Genomic DNA, 18,570 nt, shown 5'->3' with positions numbered 1-18,570 from the left:
CTCTGAAAAACAGTCACAAGTCACTTTTTTCAGTGCCGTTCCAAGTTTGAACGGTCACTAAATGAACTGTTGTAAGTCAAGGACTACCTGTATATGCAAAGTATACCTCCCTCCCTCCCACACATTCTTTGGTGTCTGCCATAATAAAATTGAATGGTTTAATTTCAGAACATACAATTTGAGCATCTTACAATTTTACTCCCGTAGTCAACACAATCAGGTCCAATACATTCACAGCAGGCATTGTGAAACCATCGGTATTTGGAGGCACCCATAGAGCCACAAGAGATCTTGCATTGGTATATTGACAGGCAGTCATCGAAGTAAACCACAGTACATATGCGTTCTAAGTGACCAAAGCAGAAGGTAGATTTTAGTTTTTTGACCAAGGTTTAAATCACAGATCATTCAAATAAAACTTCTAACAAACTCCTAAGTTATTGGTTTCATGTCTCTTTTCCTATAACAATATATTAGATCACTGCTCATATTTAATATGTTTCCCATATTTTGGAATAGAGATCATATTTATGTGATTTTTAAAAATAAGATGAAAATCACCACCCCTCATTTTAAAAACTTTAACTTGCAAACACCACCCAATTTTTTTCCCAATCTTTCAACCACAATATTTTACCTTTTTCACTAGAATATGGAGGATGAACATTGTTTGAAACAGAAACATTGTGATGCTGTGGATGGTTCACAGTTTCTAAAACTGAGACTAAATTCTCATGAGGCGAAAGCTCCTCTGCAACGGGAAAGGACACAATTTTCCAGTTCAGGTTAGTGTCGCCTTCTGTAAGTGCTCGGAAAAGGGAAGCGACCGAGTCATGCAGCTCCTCCACAGTACTTTTCGAAGTGGGAGGTGTGTCACTATAATTCCGAGGGTTACACATACCTGTAGACAAGTTGACAAGTTGTTCAATACCAGTTGCCCATAACAATATTTGAGAAGTAACATTAGAAAAGTTGACATTAACAACCTTAAGGGCATTTACAAAAGCTGCTTCTGAGATTAAATTTTGCTGTAATGTGAATTTTAAAAAGCATTTTCTTTTTTTCTCTTTTTAAAAAATCAGGTAGTCCTCGAATTATGATTACAACTGAACCCAAAATTTCTATTACTAAGTGAGACAATCATTAAGTGAATTTTCCCCCAATTTACGACCTTTTTTGCCACAGTTGTTAAGTGAATTACTGTAGTTGTTAAGTCACAAAAGGTCACATGTCCATCATAAATATGAGTCAGTTGCTAAGCATCTGAATTCTGATCACATGACCCTACAGATGCTGCAACGGTCATAAGTGTGGAAAGGTCACAAGTCACTTTTTTTCATTTCTGTTGTAAGTTTGAATGGTCACTAAACAAATTGTTGTTAAGTCAAGGACTACCTGTAGAGAACTACATTAGTCCCGTCATAAAATTTTCCAATATAATATACACAAAAATCCATATATTAAAAACTGCATTTCAATAGATTAAGAGCCTTTCAGTGACAACAAAGGAACTTTTCATCCTGTTTATGCTGGGGAAGAAGAGACCAATAAATCCTGTTTATCTTCTACAGCTATCTGGATCTTAGATCCAGATGCTTTTTAACTCAGCAATTGCAACAAACAATACCACAATATCAATATAACCTGATTCCCTTGCTCCAAAAAAGGATGGGAAGTCATGGAGATGGCATAGAGCAGAGTTTCCCAACCTTTTATGTTTTGCTGACGGGGGGTGGGGTGGGGTGGGAGTTCCGTGGGAGCAGGCACGCAGGCTGCTCATGCAAATAGAGCACATGTGCACACACTCACCCACTGCTCATGGAAGTGGGATATGCTAATTCACCAATACTGAGCTGGTGCACCAGGATCTTACTCTTCCTTAAAGACAGCAAGGCATATGAATTCACTTTTACCACAACTTAAAAGAAATTAAATATGAAACTAGTCTGAAAAACTGTTTCACTGCATTTCATTTCTGAAGTACTCAATACAATCCTTAATGTATTCTAACTAAAAAAATACAATGCATCCACTAAAATAAAGTTTCAAGAGAACATCTTAAGTAATTATTCCAATAACTAAAGTGGAAATACGTTGTAGATGATGCCTGTTGATAGTATCAACACAAATATTAACACTAACAATCTGATCCAGCTGTAACATATATTATATAATGGGCTATTTAATTTACACCATTTGTAATTGTTTAGCACTATACTTTGACAATATATGATGCAAGGAAATCACTTAAAGGTAGTCCTCAACTTATGACCACAATTGAGACCAGAATTTCAGTTGTTACGGAAGGATGTTTTTAAGTGATTCATACTCAATTTTATGACCTTTTTTTGCCACAGTTGTTAAGTGAATCACTGCAGTTAAATGAATAATGTGGTATATTTGTTGGAAGATGGCTGGGAAAGTCGCAAATGGCAATCATATGACCCCAGGATGCTGCAACTATCATAAATAGATGTTGATTGCCAAGTGCCCAAATTTTGATCACGGTGGTAAGTGCGAGGAATGCTTCTTAGTCACATTTTTCAGTGACACTGTAAATTTGAATGGTTGTACTTCAAGGGCTACTTCTATATATAGTTCAAATATCTTTTTGTTTTTGTTGTATTATGATCCTCTAATAGTCTAATATTTTTGCAAATAAACAATGAACATTATATGGAAAAGTATTGACATTATATAGTATTTGTGCTTATAACAGCTTTTCCTTTTTAATTAGGGCATGTTCTACAGTAATTTGTTTTCAGTTTTCTTCCTCAAACAGATCTTAAGAACATGTGGGTTCAGTTTGCTATGCTTTCCCACATATCCTTTAGTAACATGTAAGCAGCAATATAAGATTCAAATAGCATAATCGCCCCTGAACTTAGTAATAATAACCTAATGAACTTTAGTATAAACATTAAATAGTACAAATCCAAAATTTGTCAGAGGCAATTCAAGCATCTGATCCCTTGTTCTCTATTGTGTCCGTAACTAATCATAATTACAGCATTGTTGTACACTTTTTCCTTTTTCCATTTTGTACAGCAGAACACAATTGTAAGTCTAGACCAGCTTTGCTTTGTTTATCATAAATGTATAGCCTGTTTTTTGATGATGGCTCAGAACACCTGCAATTTTGTGGGTTTTTTAAAAATGTACAATTCAGATGAATAGAAAAATATTTCCTTGTCCTTAGAGACAGTTGGCCAGAGCAACTAACAGCTGGGTAAATCTAGCACTCAGAAATATAACAATATCTAAAATAATACTGTTAGATATGACACAATATAGTTTGTGTTGTAACTTTGAGGTAAGGGAAAGTACACTAAATGCTGCAACTCACATCTACTGAGAATGGAATTATAAGTCAGCAGGGTCACATAAAGCTCTGTTTGAGTTTCAGAAGAATCTACACTAGCAATTATGACAGTGAAACAGTGAGGCTAGATAACAATTGGTTGCTGCATAATTAGCTTTATGATCAGTTGACTGTCCTCTGTCAACCCCCTTTAAATCCTCACTGGAGTTTAAATCTGGCACTACTTTTTTGCACCTTCCATTCTTTGACTGGGAAGCTCTGGCTTCCTTACAAGAAAGGAAGCGTTCTTATCCAACTATTCTTCCAAGCAGGAATTGGAACCGGATAATTCACTCCAGCTAAATCCCTACAGTAACATCAATTGAAAGAAACGGGTAGATGGCTAGCACATTTTTTCCATACCAGTGTTGTCTATTACTTTCCTAGGGAGCTGTTGTTTTTTTACGTAGTTGAGTATAAGAATTCCCTATATTCTATAGCTCCTTTTTACTGATATTGTAGTGGCATATAATTCAAATCATAGGAAACAGCAATCTAATTTCTCCCATAATTTATGAACTGATCTAAAGACTCCTAAAAACAGAGACTCTTCATTCTCTTTCCAAACAAATCTAGCTTGTAATAAATCCTAACTCTATCTCGGTAAGTCTTCATAAAATTCACTCTCAGATTGGCTTGGCAGACTGCAGCAACATCCAGCAGATCAACACTATCACAGTGTGATGCAGCCATGAAATATGTGGAAAGGATCATCTTTCCCCAAAACAACATTAGAAAATGAAGACTCAGCTTTCCTTAAAGCCTCAATATAATTCATTACAGTTGGGAATTTAACATTTAATATCAGCTGAAAGTACCAAGCTGAGATTTCTTCCCATCCATTGATGTTAATAAATTCTCAGCTTTGTTCTGCCCACTGCTATGGGCATATTCCCATAAGCAAATAGGTGGGCATGTGCCATTCATGAACATTTAATAGCAATGAAAAACTAAAGAAAGATGCATTAAGCACTAGACTATAATGATAGCTGGCAGGTCACACAAGTTATGGTTGGGTTAACTAAACATTAATTCCTCTGCCTGCATAGTATATTGTACAAACAAATAACAAGTTTCAAAACAAATTAAAATTAATTAAATTATTAAATTAAAATTAAACATTTCAAAACAAAGTTTCAGATTTTTGCATTGTTCAAACAACATTCAAAATTCAATGGCTGGCTTCCTACATGCTGACTCACAAACCACTTAAGCCCATTTTAGTCTAATCTAGTGGGTTGCATATATCCATTATGTCTTGAACAACTGTTTTTCCAACTTTGAAAGAAACTAATCAAAACAATATTTTTCAGAAAGATTTGCAGCATACACTATCTTTTCTCAATCCTAATAAAAGTTTCTTCCTCCAATATAGGATGAGGTATACATTTCATGAATTTTGGCTTAAAGCACCAAGAGTTACTTCGTGAACAACTTCCTCCTTCATAAATAGCTTAATTTTAAACTCATGTATACACTGAATTAAATATAAAATACCCATTATTCTGCCTGTTGCTACTTTTGGCATAAACTTCAAAAGCTGTTAAATCATTGAAAATTACTACTGAAAATAGCTGGTTTTGGTAGAGGTGAAAAAAACATGAATTTACCAACACAGTCACAGCATTCATCCCAAAGTGTGCCTAGACAAAGCATGCACTCCTTACAGCAAGAACAGTTTCCTTCACCAGGTCGGCATTGACACAACTCCTGGATAAAGAGAGAGAGAGAGACAAAAATATATCACATTATATTATGTCATTCTGTATATGCAGTATCAATGAAAGATTATGATTTGTATTTATGGTTCTTAAATAATCAACCTCTTCATGAGGAAATCATGGGAGCTTTCCTACCATCAGAAGGTGCAGAAAGTAAGCCCCTTGTCCTGGCTGAATGTATAAACTTCCCTCCATGATCCCTTATAAATTTAGTCCAGCCTTTGGATGTATAGTTTCCAAGCCCCACTTACCTTCATTTTAGTGCCTTAGAAAACAGACTGGACAAAAATATAATGAACATTAATTCCATCTATTCAACAAAGGCAACACTTCATTGTGTCTAACTAGCCAATTATAAAATTCCTTCCTTATCTGGTAATAATGGCACAGATAGCTAGCAGTAGCAATCAAAGAAAGAGTGCAACCCTGTTGCATACATGAAAAAAATCTTGCTTTAATAGTAGTAGTAATCTTTTCTCCAAACATAATGATAAAATATATTCAGAATATATACCGAAGCACACTATGCTAAAGGTTATTTCATTACGACACACACAAAGAACTTTGGATAATACCCAATTCTTGGGGAAAGCTTTAGAAATTATAGACAGCCCCATTACTAATCTCAGAATAAGACAAAAGCAGATGCAAAAAAATAGATATACATTTACATATTTTATACTTTTACAGATCTATGTATCATTGTGCTACCAGGATACAATGTTAAGCAATCTATAGACTACTAAAACTTTCATATCTGTAATCTTTAACTGGGCAAAATGGTGCATTATAGGGCAAATTTTTTTCAACTACGGTCTCTTGAAGGACTAACTTACAGAATGTATTTGAAATCCATGACCAATGACTCCAGTGGAATTGAAATTTGGCAAAATTTATAAAACATTTTATGACATAAAAATTATCATTAAGCATTTTATAACGTAACACAAAATGGCATAAAACATTTCCTGTGTACAATTCCCGATGTTTGACTATGCAAATACACAAGGCAGATACATCTCTGAATATTTCCCTGACTTTTAGGAACTTTTCCAGTATATTGGAACTTTACTTTCTTTGAAGGCAGTGAGGAATCTGGTACGGAAATATCTCTGAAATGATGTCCTAAAAGTCACAAATTGCCTAGCATATATTATGTATTTTGTCTGGTTTTAATAAGAACATAAATAATTAAGTTGCACTTACTCAGGAGGAGGATGCATCTAATTGGGACATATTTCTAAAGAAATATTATAAAACCATATTGCAAGTTACATATAAACATACCACTTTTTCAAACCTACCACAACAATTATATGATTACAGTTTCATAAGGTAGCAAAAGCCAGACACACTATTTGGAAACTATTGATTTAAAATTATCATCTTAAATACTGATTAGGAAATAAATTGTGCTGAATAAACTTTGCTTCCACAACTCTTGAATGATAGATGGTTTCATACAATGGGTTAACCCACTGATTATTTTTATCACTTTATTAAGGATCAAGTCAGAATATCTGACTTCACAGTGCATTAAGCCAAAATCAGTCCCCGCTTTGTTTATGGTAAAGGAGTCCAAAAGATTGGATTTATGCATCACGAAAAGTCACAGTATGTTGAATTTGAGTCACCATGGGTTATTTCACTAATACAAATCATATCATGGCACCATCCTGCCATTCATTTGCTAGAAATATCAATGTGATCTACTAGAAATGATATATTTACTTGTATATTTACAGTTTAGAGATTTAATTTTTTTATGAACAACTCATTTTTTTTCATGACTTAAATGTTGAGATTGCTGAAAGGTTTATGATACTTTCTTGAAATCCTATCTGAACAGGGTTTAAAGAGAACTATCTAGCAAGACAAACAAATCAAGTATGTTTCAATACAAGATTGTTGACTTCATTCACATCTGTTACACAGCTGATAAAATAAATATTTATGTCAACCATTCCCTGCATTCTATAAAATGGAGTACAGTTCATGCAATCTCTTCTATCTACACGAAGGAAAGAAACTGATTAATACTAGATTTATCTCCCTCAGTTCTTCCCCTCTCTTCAGTACAAGTTCTTATTATAGAAAACGAAACTCTTCTAAAAATTAATTACTTCTATCTGTGAGAGTAACTTAACTTGCACAGTATCCACCAAAACTTGAATATTTAATCAAGGCTTTTATATACCATATTTTTTTCAGATAAAGAATCTTAATTTAGGGATAATCCCTTATAATGTATTTATAAATTAAATTAAGGTGTTTTATTAATACACTATTTGTTTTTTTAATTGTCAATGAACCATGAAATGCACCAGAACTGTATTTTTTGTTGTTAAGGTTCTTTTTTTAACAAATGCTCATTATTAAATTTAATTATGAAAATTACAAAAATGTTCAGTAGAAAAAAGGTTAAAAGGTTTATAAAAATAAATTATTCAATTTGTTATCTTGATAAGGCTGAAGAATTTCCTCATAGGACTAAGTATACTTAATCACACAGAAATATATGCATCTGTATTTCTTTAACATATGGGGCAAAAGTTTAGGCACATTTGGTCATGTTAAGCATCCATAGATTTCAAATTTATATACCAGTTCTCCCTCTAAAAACCCTGAAGTTATTTACAATGAAGCCTTATTGGTGTTAAACACTATAGTTTTAGCAAAGTCTCACATTCTGGAAGTTAATTAGTTCCTTTTCTTTTTAATTTAAAATATAGTTTCAAAAAAGGTAATGTCTATAGTTGGATAGTTACAATTATAAAACTGATCCTTAAGGTTAAAAAAAAAAACCAAGCAAGTACATTGAATTGTTTTCACAATATTAAAAAAAAGGAAATACCAACTTTTGAGCTTAGTAACAAAACCTTTGTGGTTTAATGTTTACTTAAAACCAGTATGCAAAACAGTCAAGAAATAAACCTCAAGTATGTGTTAGAATTAGAGTATGTATGTTGATGAATTAGTTATTTCTAATTCTAATTCACCCACAGTTACCAAGCTGCTGCAGTTCAGAGGTTATTATTCCGAGACAATTATTGCATAATTTAAAGGTAGGTAATGAGATGAGCCCGAGTCCCACAATGCCTACAGAAACTTCCCTTGGCATCCATTGGCATCAATGCACATACTGACTAATCTTTATTTAGGTTAAATGAAATCTGGCTCCTAAAAAAATCAAACTGTCCACTACCATCTTCATTTGTATTTACAAGAGGCGGCACTAGGAATTTTTAGAAAGCAAATAAAAAGATTTAAAGCAAATATGAAGACATAAAGAACCAGTTTGGCTAGTGGTTAAGTTACCAGGCTAGAAACCAGGAGGCTGTGGGTTCTAATTGCACTTTGGGCATAAAAGTCGGGTGGGTGACTTTGGGCCAGACACTCACTCTCAGTCCAACTCACCTCACAGGGTTTGTTATTGTGTAGAAAACAGAAGGAGGAAGGAGTATTAGGCATGTGTGCCACCTTGAATTATTTATAAAAATAATAAAGATGGGTTAAAAAAAATTGTTGGAGCATAGTGCTTTATTCGGAAGCATCCATGTTGCCAGGAAAATAATAAAAACAAAAGTAAATTGGGATGGTAACGTGCAACTATCATGATAAATTATGTTTACCTTCTGGTTCCTGGTGATTTTTGCCACATTCTGGAACATTTGTCTATGCTGACTCATGTTTGCCATTCTATTACTATTCATCTCTTTTGAAAATATATTTTTGGATTTCTTTCCAATCCATTTTTGAACTTACAATTCTGTTCTTGTGTTACTGGAAAAACTGGCCATTTTATTACTACATGCTTCAAAACTATCTGTCATTTATCACATGCAAAGTGTTTCCTTACAGAGATATTTTTGCTTTGACTTCTTTTTCTAAGTGACGATCTGGCTACAGAGATGATGAGTATATTCCAGACAGAAGAATTCTATAACCAGGAGCAATGTTTCAACATCAGTGCATGCACACTTAAATTCTGTACTCCGATTCTAGGAAGTCTATAAATTTGGTAGAATTAAACCAGCAAGGGTTGTATAAATGCATTAGTAAACATGAAATACCCAATGCTATCTTTAAAATCACTTCCCAAACATAATACAAAAAGCAAACAAACAAACAAACAAACGTGTCACATAGTTCGGTAAAAAAAGTATTTGACCTCTTGGATTTCTGTATTTTTGCATATCTTTGCCAACAAATGTTACTACAGCTTCCACAGGGATCCTACTAATATACTCTCTCTATAGAGAGAGAGACTTTGAAGTGAACAAATAACACCAAAGTGGAATACTTATTTATTTCAGTATAACAGAATGTAACTTTTTCCATATTCACTGAGCCATAGAGCCTTAGTTATCCATCAGCTTCTCCTAATGTTATTTAGTTCTAAAAAATCTTCAAAAAACTAAAAAGCAAAAGAAAGTATGTATTGCTTGCCTACTTTACATAAATAAAATATATTCATTTCTGGCCAAAATGTAATAATTCCTTATGAGTTTTTTATATATATATAAATTATATTATTGCAGGTCAGGCTTATTTATATATACTCTGTATACATACACACACACACACACACACACACACACACACACACACACACACACACACACACACACACACACACATATATATATATATATATATATATATATATATATGCGATATTTTTGCAATCAGGGTTTTTTCCTATGTTGAAAGATGTTAAAATGGCCATGGTGGGATGAAATCTCTATTCATCGCTTTCAGGCCTGTCAGACATTTTATGTTGTTTCTTCTGAGACTTATGGGAGACTGGGATAGCACTATTTCGGCCTTTTTAGACCTCTTCAGCCAGACACACCCATATTTTGTGACTCCTCCCTGTAGAGGTCAAATATTTATTTCTTTTGATTCATAGGTATAAATGTGCGATATTTTTGCAATCAGGGTTTTTTCCTATGTTGAAAGATGTTAAAATGGCCATGGTGGGATGAAATCTCTATTCATTGCTTTCAGGCCTGTCAGACATTTTATGTTGTTTCTTCTGAGACTTATGGGAGACTGGGATAGCACTATTTCGGCCTTTTTAGACCTCTTCAGCCAGACACACCCATATTTTGTGACTCCTCCCTGTAGAGGTCAAATATTTATTTCTTTTGATTCATAGGTATAAATGTGCGATATTTTTGCAATCAGGGTTTTTTCCTATGTTGAAAGATGTTAAAATGGCCATGGTGGGATGAAATCTCTATTCATCGCTTTCAGGCCTGTCAGACATTTTATGTTGTTTCTTCTGAGACTTATGGGAGACTGGGATAGCACTATTTCGGCCTTTTTAGACCTCTTCAGCCAGACACACCCATATTTTGTGACTCCTCCCTGTAGAGGTCAAATATTTATTTCTTTTGATTCATAGGTATAAATGTGCGATATTTTTGCAATCAGGGTTTTTTTCCTATGTTGAAAGATGTTAAAATGGCCATGGTGGGATGAAATCTCTATTCATCGCTTTCAGGCCTGTCAGACATTTTATGTTGTTTCTTCTGAGACTTATGGGAGACTGGGATAGCACTATTTCGGCCTTTTTAGACCTCTTCAGCCAGACACACCCATATTTTGTGACTCCTCCCTGTAGAGGTCAAATATTTATTTCTTTTGATTCATAGGTATAAATGTGCGATATTTTTGCAATCAGGGTTTTTTCCTATGTTGAAAGATGTTAAAATGGCCATGGTGGGATGAAATCTCTATTCATCGCTTTCAGGCCTGTCAGACATTTTATGTTGTTTCTTCTGAGACTTATGGGAGACTGGGATAGCACTATTTCGGCCTTTTTAGACCTCTTCAGACAGACACACCCATATTTTGTGACTCCTCCCTGTAGAGGTCAAATATTTATTTCTTTTGATTCATAGGTATAAATGTGCGATATTTTTGCAATCAGGGTTTTTTCCTATGTTGAAAGATGTTAAAATGGCCATGGTGGGATGAAATCTCTATTCATCGCTTTCAGGCCTGTCAGACATTTTATGTTGTTTCTTCTGAGACTTATGGGAGACTGGGATAGCACTATTTCGGCCTTTTTAGACCTCTTCAGCCAGACACACCCATATTTTGTGACTCCTCCCTGTAGAGGTCAAATATTTATTTCTTTTGATTCATAGGTATAAATGTGCGATATTTTTGCAATCAGGGTTTTTTCCTATGTTGAAAGATGTTAAAATGGCCATGGTGGGATGAAATCTCTATTCATCGCTTTCAGGCCTGTCAGACATTTTATGTTGTTTCTTCTGAGACTTATGGGAGACTGGGATAGCACTATTTCGGCCTTTTTAGACCTCTTCAGCCAGACACACCCATATTTTGTGACTCCTCCCTGTAGAGGTCAAATATTTATTTCTTTTGATTCATAGGTATAAATGTGCGATATTTTTGCAATCAGGGTTTTTTCCTATGTTGAAAGATGTTAAAATGGCCATGGTGGGATGAAATCTCTATTCATCGGTTTCAGGCCTGTCAGACATTTTATGTTGTTTCTTCTGAGACTTATGGGAGACTGGGATAGCACTATTTCGGCCTTTTTAGACCTCTTCAGCCAGACACACCCATATTTTGTGACTCCTCCCTGTAGAGGTCAAATATTTATTTCTTTTGATTCATAGGTATAAATGTGCGATATTTTTGCAATCAGGGTTTTTTCCTATGTTGAAAGATGTTAAAATGGCCATGGTGGGATGAAATCTCTATTCATCGCTTTCAGGCCTGTCAGACATTTTATGTTGTTTCTTCTGAGACTTATGGGAGACTGGGATAGCACTATTTCGGCCTTTTTAGACCTCTTCAGCCAGACACACCCATATTTTGTGACTCCTCCCTGTAGAGGTCAAATATTTATTTCTTTTGATTCATAGGTATAAATGTGCGATATTTTTGCAATCAGGGTTTTTTCCTATGTTGAAAGATGTTAAAATGGCCATGGTGGGATGAAATCTCTATTCATCGCTTTCAGGCCTGTCAGACATTTTATGTTGTTTCTTCTGAGACTTATGGGAGACTGGGATAGCACTATTTCGGCCTTTTTAGACCTCTTCAGCCAGACACACCCATATTTTGTGACTCCTCCCTGTAGAGGTCAAATATTTATTTCTTTTGATTCATAGGTATAAATGTGCGATATTTTTGCAATCAGGGTTTTTTCCTATGTTGAAAGATGTTAAAATGGCCATGGTGGGATGAAATCTCTATTCATCGCTTTCAGGCCTGTCAGACATTTTATGTTGTTTCTTCTGAGACTTATGGGAGACTGGGATAGCACTATTTCGGCCTTTTTAGACCTCTTCAGCCAGACACACCCATATTTTGTGACTCCTCCCTGTAGAGGTCAAATATTTATTTCTTTTGATTCATAGGTATAAATGTGCGATATTTTTGCAATCAGGGTTTTTTCCTATGTTGAAAGATGTTAAAATGGCCATGGTGGGATGAAATCTCTATTCATCGCTTTCAGGCCTGTCAGACATTTTATGTTGTTTCTTCTGAGACTTATGGGAGACTGGGATAGCACTATTTCGGCCTTTTTAGACCTCTTCAGCCAGACACACCCATATTTTGTGACTCCTCCCTGTAGAGGTCAAATATTTATTTCTTTTGATTCATAGGTATAAATGTGCGATATTTTTGCAATCAGGGTTTTTTCCTATGTTGAAAGATGTTAAAATGGCCATGGTGGGATGAAATCTCTATTCATCGCTTTCAGGCCTGTCAGACATTTTATGTTGTTTCTTCTGAGACTTATGGGAGACTGGGATAGCACTATTTCGGCCTTTTTAGACCTCTTCAGCCAGACACACCCATATTTTGTGACTCCTCCCTGTAGAGGTCAAATATTTATTTCTTTTGATTCATAGGTATAAATGTGCGATATTTTTGCAATCAGGGTTTTTTCCTATGTTGAAAGATGTTAAAATGGCCATGGTGGGATGAAATCTCTATTCATCGCTTTCAGGCCTGTCAGACATTTTATGTTGTTTCTTCTGAGACTTATGGGAGACTGGGATAGCACTATTTCGGCCTTTTTAGACCTCTTCAGCCAGACACACCCATATTTTGTGACTCCTCCCTGTAGAGGTCAAATATTTATTTCTTTTGATTCATAGGTATAAATGTGCGATATTTTTGCAATCAGGGTTTTTTCCTATGTTGAAAGATGTTAAAATGGCCATGGTGGGATGAAATCTCTATTCATCGCTTTCAGGCCTGTCAGACATTTTATGTTGTTTCTTCTGAGACTTATGGGAGACTGGGATAGCACTATTTCGGCCTTTTTAGACCTCTTCAGCCAGACACACCCATATTTTGTGACTCCTCCCTGTAGAGGTCAAATATTTATTTCTTTTGATTCATAGGTATAAATGTGCGATATTTTTGCAATCAGGGTTTTTTCCTATGTTGAAAGATGTTAAAATGGCCATGGTGGGATGAAATCTCTATTCATCGGTTTCAGGCCTGTCAGACATTTTATGTTGTTTCTTCTGAGACTTATGGGAGACTGGGATAGCACTATTTCGGCCTTTTTAGACCTCTTCAGCCAGACACACCCATATTTTGTGACTCCTCCCTGTAGAGGTCAAATATTTATTTCTTTTGATTCATAGGTATAAATGTGCGATATTTTTGCAATCAGGGTTTTTTCCTATGTTGAAAGATGTTAAAATGGCCATGGTGGGATGAAATCTCTATTCATCGCTTTCAGGCCTGTCAGACATTTTATGTTGTTTCTTCTGAGACTTATGGGAGACTGGGATAGCACTATTTCGGCCTTTTTAGACCTCTTCAGCCAGACACACCCATATTTTGTGACTCCTCCCTGTAGAGGTCAAATATTTATTTCTTTTGATTCATAGGTATAAATGTGCGATATTTTTGCAATCAGGGTTTTTTCCTATGTTGAAAGATGTTAAAATGGCCATGGTGGGATGAAATCTCTATTCATCGCTTTCAGGCCTGTCAGACATTTTATGTTGTTTCTTCTGAGACTTATGGGAGACTGGGATAGCACTATTTCGGCCTTTTTAGACCTCTTCAGCCAGACACACCCATATTTTGTGACTCCTCCCTGTAGAGGTCAAATATTTATTTCTTTTGATTCATAGGTATAAATGTGCGATATTTTTGCAATCAGGGTTTTTTCCTATGTTGAAAGATGTTAAAATGGCCATGGTGGGATGAAATCTCTATTCATCGCTTTCAGGCCTGTCAGACATTTTATGTTGTTTCTTCTGAGACTTATGGGAGACTGGGATAGCACTATTTCGGCCTTTTTAGACCTCTTCAGCCAGACACACCCATATTTTGTGACTCCTCCCTGTAGAGGTCAAATATTTATTTCTTTTGATTCATAGGTATAAATGTGCGATATTTTTGCAATCAGGGTTTTTTCCTATGTTGAAAGATGTTAAAATGGCCATGGTGGGATGAAATCTCTATTCATCGCTTTCAGGCCTGTCAGACATTTTATGTTGTTTCTTCTGAGACTTATGGGAGACTGGGATAGCACTATTTCGGCCTTTTTAGACCTCTTCAGACAGACACACCCATATTTTGTGACTCCTCCCTGTAGAGGTCAAATATTTATTTCTTTTGATTCATAGGTATAAATGTGCGATATTTTTGCAATCAGGGTTTTTTCCTATGTTGAAAGATGTTAAAATGGCCATGGTGGGATGAAATCTCTAACATCTTTCAACATAGGAAAAAACCCTGATTGCAAAAATATCGCACATTTATACCTATGAATCAAAAGAAATAAATATTTGACCTCTACAGGGAGGAGTCACAAAATATGGGTGTGTCTGGCTGAAGAGGTCTAAAAAGGCCGAAATAGTGCTATCCCAGTCTCCCATAAGTCTCAGAAGAAACAACATAAAATGTCTGACAGGCCTGAAAGCGATGAATAGAGATTTCATCCCACCATGGCCATTTTAACATCTTTCAACATAGGAAAAAACCCTGATTGCAAAAATATCGCACATTTATACCTATGAATCAAAAGAAATAAATATTTGACCTCTACAGGGAGGAGTCACAAAATATGGGTGTGTCTGGCTGAAGAGGTCTAAAAAGGCCGAAATAGTGCTATCCCAGTCTCCCATAAGTCTCAGAAGAAACAACATAAAATGTCTGACAGGCCTGAAAGCGATGAATAGAGATTTCATCCCACCATGGCCATTTTAACATCTTTCAACATAGGAAAAAACCCTGATTGCAAAAATATCGCACATTTATACCTATGAATCAAAAGAAATAAATATTTGACCTCTACAGGGAGGAGTCACAAAATATGGGTGTGTCTGGCTGAAGAGGTCTAAAAAGGCCGAAATAGTGCTATCCCAGTCTCCCATAAGTCTCAGAAGAAACAACATAAAATGTCTGACAGGCCTGAAAGCGATGAATAGAGATTTCATCCCACCATGGCCATTTTAACATCTTTCAACATAGGAAAAAACCCTGATTGCAAAAATATCGCACATTTATACCTATGAATCAAAAGAAATAAATATTTGACCTCTACAGGGAGGAGTCACAAAATATGGGTGTGTCTGGCTGAAGAGGTCTAAAAAGGCCGAAATAGTGCTATCCCAGTCTCCCATAAGTCTCAGAAGAAACAACATAAAATGTCTGACAGGCCTGAAAGCGATGAATAGAGATTTCATCCCACCATGGCCATTTTAACATCTTTCAACATAGGAAAAAACCCTGATTGCAAAAATATCGCACATTTATACCTATGAATCAAAAGAAATAAATATTTGACCTCTACAGGGAGGAGTCACAAAATATGGGTGTGTCTGGCTGAAGAGGTCTAAAAAGGCCGAAATAGTGCTATCCCAGTCTCCCATAAGTCTCAGAAGAAACAACATAAAATGTCTGACAGGCCTGAAAGCGATGAATAGAGATTTCATCCCACCATGGCCATTTTAACATCTTTCAACATAGGAAAAAACCCTGATTGCAAAAATATCGCACATTTATACCTATGAATCAAAAGAAATAAATATTTGACCTCTACAGGGAGGAGTCACAAAATATGGGTGTGTCTGGCTGAAGAGGTCTAAAAAGGCCGAAATAGTGCTATCCCAGTCTCCCATAAGTCTCAGAAGAAACAACATAAAATGTCTGACAGGCCTGAAAGCGATGAATAGAGATTTCATCCCACCATGGCCATTTTAACATCTTTCAACATAGGAAAAAACCCTGATTGCAAAAATATCGCACATTTATACCTATGAATCAAAAGAAATAAATATTTGACCTCTACAGGGAGGAGTCACAAAATATGGGTGTGTCTGGCTGAAGAGGTCTAAAAAGGCCGAAATAGTGCTATCCCAGTCTCCCATAAGTCTCAGAAGAAACAACATAAAATGTCTGACAGGCCTGAAAGCGATGAATAGAGATTTCATCCCACCATGGCCATTTTAACATCTTTCAACATAGGAAAAAACCCTGATTGCAAAAATATCGCACATTTATACCTATGAATCAAAAGAAATAAATAAATATATATATATATATATATGTCTTTTTCTTTTTCGTAGGCTTTTATGTGCATATTCTTTCTAGCCAGGTTTTACCTACGTAAACTAAGTTGTTCTGCAGCTCTGGTTGTGTGAAATCTCATTCACAAGCTTCAGGGCTTTTTTTCTGTTGACAAACTGCAACTCTGAGAGAGCAACACAGAGTTGCAGTTTGTCAACAGAAAAAAAGCCCTGAAGCTTGTGAATGAGATTTCACACAACCAGAGCTGCAGAACAACTTAGTTTACGTAGGTAAAACCTGGCTAGAAAGAATATGCATATATATGTATGTATGTATGTATGTATGTATGTATGTATGTATGTATGTATGTATATATAGTTTTGCACAGAGTATATATAAATAAGCCTGACCTGCAATAATATAAAAAAATATGGGTAGATAAAACAAATTCCAAAAATTAATTCCAAATTCATTACAGTAATAGCAACATGTTCTATAATTTTAATTACATTCAAACAGAACACTTTAATTTTGATACAATAATAAACTTTTATAAGAAAAATCATCAACTCATTGTTTTTATATTTGTTTGATCAATATATTTTTTCTGTATCTACTCTGTCACATACAGTTTTCTACAACAATTTTAAGTTTTGTACCAGAGATCCAGTTTTATGATGTGTTTAAATGAGAAGTAAGTAGTCACTTTCAATTCATGGATAAGCCCATGCAGCATGAAAAGAGAAGTACACTGGATATCACTGAAAGTGATATCTTAGCTGGTAATTTGGTATTTCAAGGAATACCTTCACCATTTTGGAGGAGGATAGGACCTTCAGACATCTTCAACCATCTTCTTCCAGGTGCTTCCTCAAAGGGAAATGTTTCACCTGTAATGTCCCACTCATGTTTGAGGGTACCCACATAAATACCTCCTCAATGCAAGACAAAATTTCTCCTTCCAGGCATTTCTGTTATTTTAAGTATTTGATCAGTTTTGGAATAATATTTGATTATATATGCCCTATCCTTATAGTATTTACTATTTGCTTTTTATTGATTCACTGTAAAAGAAAAGCAAATACGGTTTTACTTATTGTAAATTTAGGTTTCAATGATTTAACTTTACAAACTGGCCAAAAACCTAGGTCTCAGTAGATTAGAACTTTATTACATAAACAAATCACCACATTAAATCAGTTTTACTGATTAATTTCAAATTTTATCTTTTATAAGATGCCGCCTGAAGCTTTTGCATGTTTCTTCATGCATTAAAAGAATGAAAATTCAAAATAAAGATTTCCACATTCTTCAATAAATTTCTCTTCAAAATAATTTTTATTTCACTTCTTTCAAAATTATTATTACAGAAAAATGTCTGGATACTTATCAAGCATAAGTGTAAATGATCTCATACCTGTATTAGGCATTTGCTGACATCACTAGCACAGAGAGCTTTGTTGCAGCAAATGGATGATGGGATCCAGAAGTACAGCAAACTGATTATGAGGAACCCAGGGAAGTACCACAACCTCATCTTTTGTTCAGGAGGGAGATTTCAAAAAATGTTCCAACTGTATTGAAATAAAAAGTAGTATGAAAAGCCCATGTTTTCTGAGGAAAAGACTAAGCTTTCATCTTTATTCCATAATTCTCAAAGGCAGTTTCTTTTGTTTTGTTTCCCATTAGTTTTTTATGCTCAGATCAGCCGCATGTTTAGTAAAAAAAAAGTTCTCATGTAATTATAAGTCAAGACAATTATTTTTCCATTGACTTCAAAGTTATGTAAAGCATGACACTTCAAACGCTAATAAATATAATTATTTGAGTTACAATCCTATCATGGTAAAGTATTTATTTGCAACATATTTATTTCATGGAGTAACAGAAGGACTAGGAAAAAAAGGCCTACTAGAACTAAAGTAGAAGAATTCTTTCTGACAGATAAATGAGAACATG

At 35.0% G+C, this 18,570-nt stretch overlaps 1 protein-coding gene across 1 annotated transcript; it reads right to left on the bottom strand.

The window, feature by feature from the left end:
• Positions 1-164: 164 nt before the first annotated feature.
• TWSG1 (twisted gastrulation BMP signaling modulator 1) lies at positions 165-18,148 on the bottom strand. The gene is made up of 4 exons (XM_070942373.1): positions 18,029-18,148; positions 4,972-5,071; positions 638-901; positions 165-346 (listed from the first exon to the last, which is right to left on the bottom strand). The coding sequence occupies exons 1-4, from the start codon at positions 18,146-18,148 to the stop codon at positions 165-167; spliced, it is 666 nt and encodes a 221-aa protein (XP_070798474.1).
• Positions 18,149-18,570: the final 422 nt, after the last annotated feature.

The sequence above is a fragment of the Pituophis catenifer genome, unplaced genomic scaffold (assembly GCF_029215685.1).
Source record: "Pituophis catenifer annectens isolate HBS135680 unplaced genomic scaffold, rPitCat1.0.hap2 SCAF_3, whole genome shotgun sequence".
NCBI lineage: Eukaryota > Metazoa > Chordata > Lepidosauria > Squamata > Colubridae > Pituophis > Pituophis catenifer.
The sequence above is the reverse complement of the archived record's forward strand: the minus strand, read 5'-3'. Positions and strand labels throughout refer to the sequence as shown.

Excerpts from the sequence above, each read along its gene's own strand:
- TWSG1 (XM_070942373.1), bottom strand. The coding sequence starts at position 18,148 with ATGAGGTTGTGGTACTTCCCTGGGTTCCTCATAATCAGTTTGCTGTAC. Across the intron at positions 5,072-18,028 it reads TCAGCAAATGCCTAATACAG|GAGTTGTGTCAATGCCGACC; the intron begins GTATGAGATCAT and ends CTCTTTATCCAG. Across the intron at positions 902-4,971 it reads TGAATGCTGTGACTGTGTTG|GTATGTGTAACCCTCGGAAT; the intron begins GTAAATTCATGT and ends ACTTGTCTACAG.